General features: G+C 34.0%; 1 protein-coding gene across 6 annotated transcripts in view; it reads left to right on the top strand.

Moving 5' to 3' along the window:
* UBR3 (ubiquitin protein ligase E3 component n-recognin 3) overlaps window positions 1-14,590 on the top strand; it is a 100,358-nt gene that overhangs the window by 66,446 nt on the left and 19,322 nt on the right. For 4 of the 6 annotated variants that reach the window (XM_087949741.1, XM_087949740.1, XM_087949743.1 and 1 more), the window contains 4 exons: window positions 653-763; window positions 3,360-3,572; window positions 4,479-4,615; window positions 7,446-7,531. In XM_087949741.1, the coding sequence (XP_087805867.1) occupies window positions 653-763; window positions 3,360-3,572; window positions 4,479-4,615; window positions 7,446-7,531 (547 nt within the window). The remainder of the gene's footprint in view (window positions 1-652; window positions 764-3,359; window positions 3,573-4,478; window positions 4,616-7,445; window positions 7,532-14,590) is intronic. The other 2 variants (XM_087949742.1, XM_087949744.1) reach the window with 1 other exon arrangement.

The following is a 14,590-nucleotide window of genomic DNA, read 5'->3' as shown; positions in this document are numbered from 1 at the left end:
TTTTGGTATTTCTTGAAGGACTTTGTTAGAGACAAACAAAAGGAGAAACTTTATTTCTTGGATATGTAAAAGAAATCTGTTAAATGTTCTGAAAGATTTCTGGCTTTAAAAAAAGAAATAAAAACTGGTTCTGGAACTCATTTTGAAGGGGTTAAAATAAGATTCTTAAAACATAGGGATGAAATACAAGATTTGCTTATTCAAACAGCTAACAGGGTAAAATCATATGTGGTTGCTTTGCTGAACCTTTGTTGACAATGACACAAAATTTTTAGATTTATTTATTTTTATTGAAGAGGTGCTATGGGTCTGAAGAAAAATTATGAATTTAGAAATGGTGATAAGCTTTTAAAATTGTCTTTACTAGGCTAAAGGGGGAAGTTACTTCTTTATTTTCCTTTTTTTCTCTTTTTCTTTTTCATATTTTATATTGAAATGTTTTATTTTTTGTTCTTTGTATTTGTTTATATTCTTTTCATTCAAAATACTACAACTATTTAATAACTTCAGCAGTTGTTTTTAGATTTAACAGTGCCTATACCACTCTTGCTCATTAATAAAACTGTAAGTATCTTAATGAAGTAGTGTCCTATATTTTAAAGTAATAATGAATCCACATGCATTATCTTAAATGTTATGCTTTACTTTTTAGAGTTCTTGTCTGCAATCAGTATCAATTGGCTGGGAAGGAGGTGTATATGTGCAAACATGTGGCCATACGTTACACATAGATTGTCATAAATCCTATATGGAATCTTTGCGGGTAAGATAAAATGAAATGTTTCATTTGTAATCTTTTAATTATTAAATTATTATGAGTTTCCAGTAGATATTAGTGGGACCTCAATGAACTATAGGAACTTTTAATATATAAGAAAGGAAATCCACATTTATAAACATTCTACAATACTTTATCCAATTCATAAACAATACAGATTTCCCGAAAGATTCAGTAGCAATGTTTTGTAATATGAAAGTAAAAACACTCTCCACTGTAGTTTATCCTCCAATTAATATGACTAATTGCATTTTTAAAACATTCGTTTCTAAAGCTATGTATATGAAACACAAATTGTACATGAAGTTCAATAGGATGGAAAATATTCTTATTCATGCAAATTGTAATTCATTAAAATTAAGAATGTAATACAGGACAATTTATTTAGCTACAAATGTAACTTGTATAATTTTTGTATAGAAATAAATAGCAAACAAAGCTTAATGTATTGGAAGTTATTTAGTCCTGATGTATGATCTGGACAAGTAAAAGAATCAGAAGACAAGCTAAATTGTCTCAATGTTTTTTAAAATTAAGAATTGTTTTTTTTTTAAATTATGCACAAAGTCTGCTGCTGAAACAAGTCTTGTCAGCCTACTTATACCTCACTTTAATTGGATAACTTTTACTATAGAGTGGGAATGCAGTAAGCATAGTATATCTTGATAGTTAAGTTTCAGTCCTAAGTCCTGCATTATTTAATATTTTAATTAATAAATTAAAGATATGAAGCAATGTTTATAAAATTTCCAAGGCACACAACTTTGGGAGAGATACCTTATACATATCTGGCTTGCTACTTTTTAAAAGAGATACTGGTGTAGTGGTTAATTCCAAGTGAATATGAGGCAGCAATGTGTTATACCTGCAAAAAGAATGAAAATGCTGTTTTAGGTTGCAACTACAGAAGAAGAATTTCCTAGACACACTTTATTATTCCTTTATTAGGTCCCCATCTTGAGTACTGTGTCCAATACTGAGCTCTGTTCTAAGGATTCTGGGAAATTGGAACAGTACAGATAAAAACTTGAGAATAATTGGGGGATATAAATTAAATCTGATGGGGACAGATGGGAAGATCTGGATACTATATGTTTCTATTTGAGGAAAGGTTATGTGGGTAAATGAGGGAGGAAATATAATAGCACTTTTCAAATACATGGAAGTATATCAGAGAGAAGAAGGTCATCACATGTTTTTTTCATTCCAGATTCAGATAAGGGATAATGAATTTAGGTTACAGGAGGGCAGATCCAACTGCACGGGGGAACCGCCTAAAAATAAGAGTAGATCCATTGTAGAAACTAACTGCATGTACAGTTGGTTGATCCTCCTTCCTTGGATCACATAGACAATTACTAGATAGCCATCTCTAAAGGATGCTTTAATTTCATTGTTGCCCTGATCAAGGCTTGGATTTTGTAGCCTGTATGGTTCCTTTCACGGATATGGTCTAGTCTGAAGCTATGTTAAAAGCTGAGGAATTGAAAGCGATGTTGAATATTGCCCAAGTGAGAGTAAACATAGTTATTTTTCCAACTAAAAATGTACAGATGGTTTTTAAATAAAATCTGAATTAAAAACACATTTAATGTGGCCTCTTACTCAGACATATTATTAAGCTTTCATCCTTATTTTTCAGTTTCCTTAGTATTTGGCTCATAGCCAGTTAGGTCTAGGAGTGAGTTCTGGTCCTGCCTTAGGCATGAAAGCCAACCGGGTGACTGGCCAGTCACTTTCTGTCAGTATAATCCACTTCACAGGGTTGTTGTGCAGAAAATAGGTGGAATGAATATTAGATATGTTCATGGTCTTCTTTATTAAAAAAATAAAGTCAGGATACAAATAAAATAAAAATAAAATAAATATAAAATAATGTTAATGCGGCACCTAGGGAAGAATCAAAAGCATTTTTAATCCTTGCTATGCCTGCCAATTGACCAATGTAAACTCTCACTGCTTATTAATGGGTAATTTCTGACACATACACACACCACAACAAGCCCTTAGGAGACAAAGAGATACAGATTAGGAAACAGTAAACACAGCACTGGATGCTTTGAGAGCCAGTTTAGTGTAGTGGTTAAAGCACCAGGGTAAAAACCAAATGTCTGTGAGTTCTAGCTCTGCCTTAATCACACAGCCAGTGGGGTTACCTTAGTCCGGTCACACACTCTCAGCCCTGGGAAGAAGCAAGCAAGGGCAAACCACTTCTGAAAACGTTGCCAAGAAAACTGCAGTCCAAAGACAAAGACATCTATAACTTCACTGATAGTAGTGCTAGAACATGAGCAAGTGGGGCTAAGAGTGGGATGCGAATAAATAACTACTGTAAATATTTAAAAATAATATAGATAATATAGTTTGTATGTATCTGGACTGTTACCAAATTCAGATATGAGGAAATTCAAAAATTACTAAGAGGACTGTGTGTATTTCAGTTTTTTTAAATTTCAAAGTAAGCCTATCATCTTTCGGCAGTCTTCGTTTCTTTCACTTTTAATCCCCACTTTCTTTGGAATTGTTACAGTTACAAATGCTTGCCATTCCCGAAATTCACTTATTTTGTTGTTTCTTTTAGAATGATCAGGTTCTCCAGGGTTTTGCTGTGGACAAGGGAGAATTTACGTGTCCTCTGTGTAGGCAGTTCGCCAACAGTGTTCTTCCATGTTATCCTGGCAACAATGTAGAGCGAAACCTTTGTCAGTGTCATAGTACCAAGAATATGCAGGAGCTCATCAAGGAGGTTGAAGAACTTCAAGAGCAGCTGGGAACTTTCCCAGTAAGCATCAGTGTAAGGCAGAAAGATCCTTGTTAATTTGTCTTTCCATCTTCTTTCTCTTTATTCATCACCTATTTAGTAAAAGTCAAACATTGTCTACTTTTCTCCATTAAATGTAAATGTTTCAGGAAAATTAGTTTCAAACGGATACATTCAATTATATCACCTTTAAAATAAAGTTATGATTATCTCAGCATTTTGTTGTTGCATTTTAATATAAGTAAATATTGATTATTAAACTCATGCTTTCCAGCTTCTTTTTAATAGGACTAAATCATATTTCAAGAATTGTTGTAATAGTGTAAAAAAGATTGCATATATGACTAAAAGCTATTTAAAATCTTCCAGTTTAGAATGTTTATTGTTATAATAAACATTGTGGATTAATTCATTTTATTAATTCATTTTATATGTAGTTTTATTTGAAGTTTTATAAGACATTTAAAAATACACTTTCATGTATAAGCTTTAGGGTCCAATTAATCCAAATCTACCTGGAAATAAATTACAATTACATACTTTTGATCAGATATTACAATTCTGATTAGCAGGGTCTGACTTTCAATTTTTTTCTTTCTTAAAAGCTTTTTCTTTTTAAAAGCTTAGCTTTTAAAAGAATATAGACTATTTTTTATTAAAGTGATTTCAAAAACAAGAATATAATAAAAACATTAATATATCTAATCCTAATGAAAGGCTAGCATGTTGGAAGTGTTTGTTTTAAAACATCTCTGTCAATGAGCTCCAGTGATTGAATAGCTAAGAGTTTGTTGAACATCCCTCTGTTAAGTTATAATGTAATATTGTATAGTTCTGTTTAATATTTCATTGCCTTAAATTTGCAGAACTCATTCTCTGTTTTTTCTGTTATTGATGTTAGTTTTGCTAATTAAATTCAAGCCGCCTTTTCTTTAACAGTCAGAAACCAATTTAAGTAAAGAAATGGAGTCAGTGATGAAAGATATCAAAAATACTACCCAGAAAAAATACACTGACTACAGCAAGACTCCTGGATCACCAGACAATGATTTTCTTTTCATGTACTCGGTAGCCAGGTGGGTAAAATATTATTGTAAAGATTGCTTCAGTTGCCTTAATGGACAACCCTCAACCTACAAGTTTATGAAATGAGGAAATGTGGGTACAACAATGAATAAATGGGAATTGATGAACTTACCAAGAAGTTTCCATATAACCTTGGTAATAAAAACTGAAAACGATTCAGAAGATTTTTCTCAGACTATGTCATGGACACTTTCTCTAATTTATCAATAGCAATTGATTTTATCCTCAAAGTATTGTTCAAATATTTTGTATAGGTTTTATGATTTTATTGCTTTTTGTGAGTCACCCAGTACTCTGGTAAATAAGACAAACGGTTATATAAGTTTTTAAATAAAATAAATATGTCTCAGAGGATTCTATTAAAGAATCCCTTTGACTCTGGAAAATCTTCATTGGGTAGATACAGTTGCAAGGAAAACAATATTTCATCACAATTGTAGCTTGATAATGTTCAATTATTGCAATTACAAATTCCGATTTCTAGTATTTCCAAAGCATTACAAATTATATTTTCTAGTAATTCTTATAATATAGCCTGTCCCATGTGTTCAGAATGGATGCTTGGTTACTTTTTGTAGCTTTTCTTGCCATAGTGATTTTTTTTTTTTTTTTTTTTGGACACTGCTAGGTACTTTGAAAGTCAGTAGAATTGTCTCACGGCATACTTGCACATAGTCTGTGCATGATACGTCAGAGTTATTAATGCATGTGAGTATTTCAGGAAGATAGTAACCTTTTCTTGAGCCTTCAAGAAGAGAGCTATGAGGAACAGTGATTTTTCTAAGCTGATGAATGGTTGTATACTTTGACCTTTGTAAAAGTACGGTAATAAGAACTAAGTTTATAGGGTTCTTTTTGTTGTTACTTATTCGTACCGTAGGATTTTTCTTAAAAGGTTTCAGAAAGTTCTTTTTTAGTGTTATTGGACTTTATATCTTTTAAAGGTCATATACTCCAACCATTTGCAACAAGAAAAAATGAATTCTACAACACACATGTTAACACTTCTGGAACACCAAGAATGAGGTTATAGTACTTTCAGTACAGGATAGTTTTCATTATCTGAAAAATATATCAGTTTATAAGAATGCTTCTAGAAATTTAAAAAGTCCAATGATTTGTTTACTTGTTCATCCCATTAAAAGTGGTGGCTGGTTCCACACATTCAAAATCATGATAGTTCTATTGTATTGAATTCCCCCCCCCCCCAAATTATCATACAACTATGTTACCTTGGTTAAAGAAAAAAGTTTTTTTTTTTAAATTTGGAAGGTAAAATGACTGAAGAGGACAGAGAGCAAACTGGACCATCCCAGGCTCTGTGAGGAACCTTTGGTTCTCTTCTAGTTAACATCTAACAGCCATTTCACCACAACGGAGGTAGTGACAGGAAGCAGGGCCACTCTTACTAGCTCAGTTGAGAGAACATAGCCCTGTTTATTTATTTTTTTCCCCTTTGGAAAAGCTTTGTTTTCCTTTCCCTCCTCACTCCTCTCTTTCTATGCAATCTTTTTCAAGGACGGGGGCCACCTTTTGTTATTTCTCAGGGATCAATAATGTCTTTCTTTTTTATGGAACATTGAGTTACCATTCCTTTAAAGAACCCTGAAGAGATTTCAGGAAATAAATATTTTAAAATTCATCTAGTGATCTAAGATGTGATTTGCATTTTTTTTTCCTGTTCACTAATATGAAATCTGTGCCACAGCTTTACTGTTAAGTTTTTAGAAATTCAGTGAGTGCTGCAAATTGCCTGAAGAGTGGAAAATTCCCTAGTCATGTGGCTGGCCTTATCAGCAGCAACCAGATGGAGCTCAGAGCCCAAACATTTTCACTGTTAAATTGCTTTTTCTCAATGTAAGGAGGATTAAAGCATTCCTTCAAAAAAAAGTGGTGACATAAGCTGCAAACTTAGGAATATTATTATTTGAAATGCTACTATTTTAGTAATGTGAATATGTTTTAACAAACATTTTGTACAAAAAGAGTTCTTTTGTGACATATGCCATTGGAATTTTTGCAAAATAGTTTGTATTCAATGAAATCCTTCCAAGTGCTTTACATTATTTGGATTAGCTCAGGGATGGGCAATCTGGTACCCAGAAAAAATTTCCTGATTTCAGTTACCATCTGCCACTCATTTGTATAGCAACTGGAGGAGTTAGAGTCCATGTTTGTAGGGTACAAATTGCTTTTACCCTGTTAATAGCATTTAGCAATAGCATTTAGACTTATATACCACCCCATAGCACTTTACAGCACTCTTTGAATGGTTTACATACTCTTTGAATGGTTTACAATGTCGAAGCATTGTTTACATATTTCCCCAAACAATCTGGGTCCTCATTTTACCGACCTTGGAAGAATGGAAGGCTGAGTCCAGTTTGAGCCTCATCAGGATCGAATTCCAGGCTGTGGGCAGAGTCTTCCTGAAATACTACATTCTGACCACTGTGCCACCAGGGCTCCCTTTACCCCGTTGCAGGGTCAAGCAGTAGTTTTGTAGTTGCAGACTGCCTTTTATAACTCTGGCCCCACCCCCAGTCAAGAGCTGTAGGAAGCTGGGCAGTAATTTAATGATACAATTAGATGTTGAGATGGTGACCTTTGTGGCTGCACAAAACAGGGACTGGAAGAATTCATGCAGCTTCAGGGCAAAATTGTCTACCTCAAATTAATACCACAATTTAGTTTGCCATGCATACTCCATCATGGTCTTGTTCCCTTTCATTGGGGGGATAGTTTTACAGATTGATTGGCCAGGTTTTTTTAGAGCTCGTAAATAATTAAAATAAGGCTATTCCCTTTCTGTTTATTCAGGACAAACTTGGAACTTGAATTGGTTCACCGGGGAGGCAACCTGTGCCTAGGGGGTGCAAGCACAGCTGGAAAGAGATCCTGTTTACGTATGTATATTGAGATTCTATACAATTTACCTAGTTTTATCTAAGTAATTCTTACTAGAGTCAAGTTAAAATAATTCGAGTAACCTTTATAGAGTTTGATTGCATTTTTTATCCAATAGTTGTTTAGACTTGAGTACAGTTTATTTGTCCTCAAGAAAGTGGTCTCTGTACAAGTCAAGAACATTGCTGAATATAAATTGCACATCAAACTTCCACCCCGAAATAATCCTTAACAGAAACATTCCTTGAATTACTGATCAAGAAGACGAGGTGATTTTGTGTGTCCGGTATTATTTGGTTTCCAACCTGACTTTGAAATTGCTCTCTGTTGGATAAGGAAAGGACAGAACGGTAGCTGGCTGACTCATCAATTCATGGATAAAAAAATTCCTTTAATTACCTACTTTTTAAAACACTCTCAATTTCCCTTTTTCCTGACTGAACTTCACTTTTTTTGAAAGAGAAAAATCCACAATTTGATGTCTTGCTACATTTTTGTGTCCCTTAATATGATAGTTAACAGAAACAAATTTTTCTTCAACAGAATTACATACACAAACACTGTGCTGAAGTTTGCTGGAAAAGGGGAGAAAAATCTTGCCATAGTATTGTTTATCTAATATATGTCAAGGTTCCGACTAATAAACCCAAGCAAATCAGAACCTTGAGAATAAGAAATAAACCCATCCCCAAGTGTCACAGGTCGAATTGGCCAATTAGGTCAACAGGCAGGCTCTCCAGGCACTCCTTTCCCAACCTTGTCCGTTACCAGTGGAGATGACCTTGGTTCCCATGAGAAAGCTCTCTGTTGTGTCTAGTAAGGCATTCCAATCTCCTTCCCCTCTTCCACTTATGTGGAAGAGAAGTGTTTTCTGCCAGGTTTGGTTCGATGTTGACAATATAACATTAAGAGTATAAAATGAAAATGAAAATTTTGGGAAAGTGGAAAGAGAGAAGTGAAGGATGAAGGGGAAAAAGCATTAACTTTTTAGTTCATTAGAAGGAACATATTACATTACAGCCTTCTTATTTCACATATACTAGACATTTCTCTAACAAAAAAACTTTAAATCACAAACTCAGAGTTTCATTTTTTTCTATCAAGCACAAAATCCAGAAGTGATTTCCAGAAAGTTAGCTCTATTCTTGTTGATTAAAGCCATTAATTTGGCCATCACTGCCTGTTCTATCATTCTTCCATTGTGGGAATTAATGTATCTTTTCAGTTTTGAACATAAAACATTCCCACTGTGGTCAACATGTATAACAAAAAAAGTTCCATTTTTTTCTGGTTCTTTGTACATTTACCGTAGAAGAAAAGTCTTAGGTTTAATTTATATATTAGTTTTAAGAATTTTTTGGTATTAAAATATGAATCTTACCCTAGTATTTCTTTGCTTTGTCACAAGTCCACCAAAGTTAATAGAAAATTCCTTCCGTATGTTTACATTTCAAACATACATTTGAAGTATATTTATAAATCTTTAACAATTTATTAGGTGTTAAATACCAACAGTACATTTTGTACAAAAATTATTTTAATTCTAGTCCAATGTAAATTTTAAACCCTTCTCTCATCCGTGATCCCATTGTTCCAGCATTATACCCAAAATTCTTTGCCCATTGAATGATGCATTGCTTTACATATTTGTTCAATAACAGATTATAAACCTTGATAATAACCTGTTCATCATTATCACATAATACAATTTCAAATTCATTTTTTGCAAGGTCAAACCCATAACATTTTGACTACTTTAAATCTTTCTTTCAATTGTATATATGTAAACCAAAGATAGACACATCCTTCTAATTAACTACAACTCTTTTTTTAGATTAAAGACTAGTTCCACCTTGATTAAAAATTATTCTCTAACCATAAGTCCATCAGCTCACCATCATTTCTTTTATGTAAAAAAGCTTCCTGAGATGGTACCCAAAGAGGGAATCTTGTTTTATATTTATTCCATAATCTTAGGATGGCATGGCTAACAAAATGATTCTTAAAGTCAACATTCATCTTAACATTGTCATAGCATAAGTAGGTGTACAGACTACTAAGATTCATGAATGATTCAATTATTTTAAACTAGTCCTCAGTTCCTGTAGTGTTTATACTAGCTGACATTCTGAAACTGATCACAGCATCATCTGCCCATTTCAGAGACACCATGTAGAACCCATATCCCACATTCTAATCACAAACTATACCAGAACAAAGTACTAATTTAATATGATGAAGTATCACCTGGGTCAGGTCAATCATTGTCATGAAATCTTAAGCTGACCCCAGTGTTTTAGCAGATTTTGCACTGAGCAGAAAATTGGAGTGGTTCTTTACAACTCTTTGATTCTATGACTAAAGAGCCATTATTGACTTCAGCTAGCTCAGGAAGTAAGCTATGTGCTATAGCCACATATTCAGAGGTCCTAAGTGCAGCAATACGGAGTCAAAATTGGCCAACTGACTGATCGAATACTTTGTCAGTGAGTATTGTATTTGTGGGGATTGATCTGTTTTTCTTCAGAATTAAAGCAGAATCTTTAATTCTTTAAAGTTAAGTCTTTAACCCAGAAACATCTATAAAGGATCTTTTGGTTTTATTCTCATTACCAAATTCTTCCCTGGTTTGAAATTCTGCAGTTTCTTCATAAATATATGAGGTAATGTGACTGTGAGGATCATGAGGAAAACTACAAATGCAGAAACATTTTCTTAATCTTTAAACAAGTAATTGTATTAACTTTGAGATACAACTAGGAGAGATTATTTATCTTTTATCTGTACAAGGTCAGAATTTTGATCCAAGATTGTATCACGGATAATATATTTTGCCAGTTCTTTTGATTGAAAGAACTATTTTCACTGTCGTTCTGACTTCCTTGTTAAATTGCAGAAGGAAAATTCTATAATCAAAATTTGTACTTAACTATATAAACCAACTTCAGATTTATCCCATTTTGTGTATTTGGCAATCAGCAATTAGAGACTTATATAGACCTTAAGTACTGGACCCAGTTTCCTGAAATGCAAAATCTGTTAGTTGTTTTGGGTTCACAAAGACATGAGAAAACATAGTTTAATTAAAAAGCCACATGTGCTCATTAACTGACATTTTAACTTGATGCATTCTATTTCAGAATAGAATCATGTCATTATTTGGCCATTGGTCATGGAGGCTATTGCCACTGGTCATTATTGTCCAAAATATCTGGAAAAGGCCGTATCAGGAAATCACATTTCAAGTGCTTTGTTTAAATAAGCCTATTATCATGATTAATGAATCTGAGGTATCTTAAACAGTTCTAATATTTCAGATGTAATAGTACTAAATCTTTTTGTCTAATCTTTTTGCAGCTCTATTAAAGGAAGGAAAACACATAGGCAGATACAGCTTGTTGGTTTACCTAAATAGCAACATAATACTTTTGGTTTATCAGCAATAAAGAGAATGCTAAAACTTTACATAACAGCTACATATGTTAATATAGAATCTATTTTGCTTTTTACTTTTTATAGCCTATCCTTCATTGTATTGCTATCCCCAACATACCACTCAAAAGACCAAGTATGGCCATTGGGTCAAAAAAAAAACAAAAAAACGGCACATCACTATCAACAACAAATTTAGTTTTGTCCTGTCTCCATCTTTCCTTTTGGGAATACAGCTCTCAGCATGCTCCTCAAAATCAAATGTAGATCTTTGCTTGAGAACTACAGAAGACCTTCATACATGAAAACATGGTAGCTCTTCATTCACAGAGCTGTTCTTTCTAAAGTGTGCCACATAATCACTCTATTACTGTTGCATCCAAAATAGGCTAATTTTCTTGTTTTGTTTTCTCACTCCCTATTTACTCAAGGCACAGCCTACCCAGAGGTTTTCAATGATAATGCAGGATGGGATTAAAAAGAAAATCTAGCACTTTGCTAAAAAGTTTCTATAGTAGCTGTTTACCTCTCAGTATACTTGACATAAGTAACTGAATGAATAGAAACCCTAATTCTGATTTGGCAAATTCACCCTATCTTCTAAGAGTTAAAAAGGTTTATAGTGCATTTATGTTTAGATCAATAAGAAGCACTACATGCAATTTATTGATATTTAGATGATGTTGTTCTCCCTAGTGCAATTAAAACTCTTGTACCTTTTTGTTCCCCCACATCCCTCGGTCTTCCCTTGAATTTCGGTTAATGAAGTGTCTGTCTTGTCTGTCTGAACACAGTGTTCTGCGCTAATCGTACAACTGCAAAATGTGTTGATTAGATACGAAATATGATGTTCCAGTGAAGTCTTATAGCAGCAGGTGTCTTTGAAAATGTAGGAGCAAATAGGTCAAGTGTTGTTTTAGCAGATGTAAGAGGACAGCTGTGTGTTGGGAAGTAAAATTGGGAATGATTAATGCAACTACTGATGCTGAGACAGTATGAAAAGGACAGTGAGTTAAACGTCAGTCAGAATGGTTCTATATAAAGCTTAACCCTTGAGGCATAGTTAAGATTTGGAACACAGCATATTTTCAAGATTTTCAGAGAAATAAGAAAAACAAAACATGTTGGGTCTGAAGGAGCAGAAGACCTGGAGATTTTTCTGGAGTTATCTTTCTTTTTGAATGCTTAAATGGTGGCTGTGGCTAAGGGGTGTCCTTTACCAGCTTCCGCATCTTTTCTTTGAACAGTCACACTTTTAATCATTGATGTAGTCATATAAGCTAGTTTTGAAGACATTTTAGCTTGATGGAAATCGTTGCAGCCACACTTTTAGGTGTCCTTTAGACTAAATACACTGGTCCTACAGCAACTGTGTAAGCCATTGTATTGTTTCTAGCACAAGTTGTACTTTCTTTATGTAATAATCTTTAATATGTTTGGGGTCACAGTTATGGTGGTAAATATATTCATGATTTATGAGCTGTAATTGAAGCCCTGATTCCAATGTTGATTGAATCATAGCACAGGATCTTTTTGTGAGAACCAATATTGATTGTGGAACTCTTTCTGTAGGTAAATTCAGGTAACGTTACTTTTGAGTCTAATGCTGTCCATGAAATAACTAGAAGTCAAGCTTGACTTGAAGAAGACTTTATTTTTTTCAGTTAGTATGAGTTTTACACTGTATTATATTTATATATTTTAGGGTTTTACCACTTTTGGAATTCATGTAATATTGGATAATAACAAATAATTAACCTTCGTACGAATGATTGCAAAATCTGAGTTGTTTTTTTGAATTTTGTCTGTCTAGCTGCCTGAGGTTCAAAGAACTGGTTTTTGTTTCATTTACAAGTATGAAGGAAGAAGATTAAAGAATAAAATAATAAATTATTACAATAAAAGGATAAAAATAGTCTATTGAAGCCAAATTTTGAACATTTACATTAAAATTGAGGGTTTTTTTTGAAATTAAATAAATGATTGTAAATGTTCATTGAAAGTTTCTAATTTGTTGTCTTTTCTAATTTTGCTAAATGGTGCTGCATCCACTTTTAAAGTTCAAACATTATGCAAAATCTGTTTTGGGTTACCTGGGATGTCGTGTTTAGGTTGGAGTCAAACAACTTTTTTCAACTTTTAAGCCTCCATAATTCCATTTTTAATCACTTTTTGCAATCACTTGGAGCTTATATTATTAGGTCAAAGCTGATAATAGGTAAATGGATTTTTCACAAAGCTGTGCTTGTCTCACGCTAATCTCAACTCCCTTGAAAATCATTGTAAAGTCTGTTGCCCAAAGCTACAGTCCGTCAAGTAAGAGAGTGTTATTGAATTAGTTTTACATACAACTAAGTAACATAATTAAGACCACCCTGTAAATACCACCATATGCATGAGCCAAAAATCATATCAGCTCATCCTCCAAAGTAACAACCTACTATTGTGCTGTTGCTGGTGACTGAAATTCAAAGACATCAAAATGTTGTTACTTCTGTCCTAGATAAAACTTGACATTAATTAAGCAGCATTGTCTTGTGTTGCATAAAATCTGCATGGATGCCCATTATCTAATCTTAATAGAAAAGGGGTGGAAAGAAGAGAATTAAGAGTAAGAAGCGGATTATTTACAAGGATTCTGTTATATGTGACATTTAGAATTAATACTGACCAAAAATGCTAGATGGTTTTTACTCAAGTGTTACTTGGACTTTTTAATTGGATTTATTGATTGCTATATTTATCACATTTGTTGCTGTTTTGTTCCATTTTGTAGAAATGCTATGGACTTTTTCAAGGTACATCATAACAGCTTTCAGGATTCTCCTAAAAACAATTTGTTCAGTGACCATTTTAAGTTACAATAGTGCCGAATGAAGGGACTGTTAATATGCTAGTATAAGTAAAGGACTTCCTGCGGATTTCTAGTCATTGCTGACTATAGGAGGTGGTGCTTATCTCCATTTCAAGGCCATTGAGCCAGCACCGTCCAAAAATATTTCACAGTCATGTGGCCATTATAACATCACAGACTGCTTTACCTATTTATCTACTCACATTCAGGGGTGGGAATCTACTAGTTTGCAGCTATTCGCTAGAACCGGTTGTTAACATTCTAAGCAGTTCGGAGAACCAGTTGTTAGAAGAAATTACTGGCCTAATCCTGTAAGGAAGGCAGGAAGGAAACATTCTGGCGTTGCTTATCTCCGTTAACTCTTATTACATTCTTAGCAGGACTAGACTTCCTGTCTCAGGAACTTCTCTGGAGTTTTTTTTCCCCACCTCCTTTGCTGGTACTTTGCTTGTGTGGAGTGACCATTCAAAGCTACAATGGCACTGGAAAAAGTAACTTATGACCCTTTCTCACACTTATGACTGTTGCAGCATCCCCACAGTCATGAGAGGCCAGGCGAGGAGATGCATGCCTCAATGTGATATTGAGTTGGCCACGCCCAGCCAATAACATGACCACCAAGCCATGTCCATTCAGTCACATGACTACCAAGCCACGCCCACAGAACTGGTTCTTAAAAAATTTGAATCCCATCCCTGCTCACATTTGCATGTTTTCAATCTGCTAGGTTGGCAGGAGCTGGAGCATGGATGGGAGTTCACCCCGTCACATG

The sequence above is a fragment of the Notechis scutatus genome, chromosome 1 (assembly GCF_049901735.1).
Source record: "Notechis scutatus isolate UNSWTSFEM ecotype Mainland chromosome 1, rNotScu1.2, whole genome shotgun sequence".
Lineage (NCBI taxonomy): Eukaryota > Metazoa > Chordata > Lepidosauria > Squamata > Elapidae > Notechis > Notechis scutatus.
The sequence above is the reverse complement of the archived record's forward strand: the minus strand, read 5'-3'. Positions and strand labels throughout refer to the sequence as shown.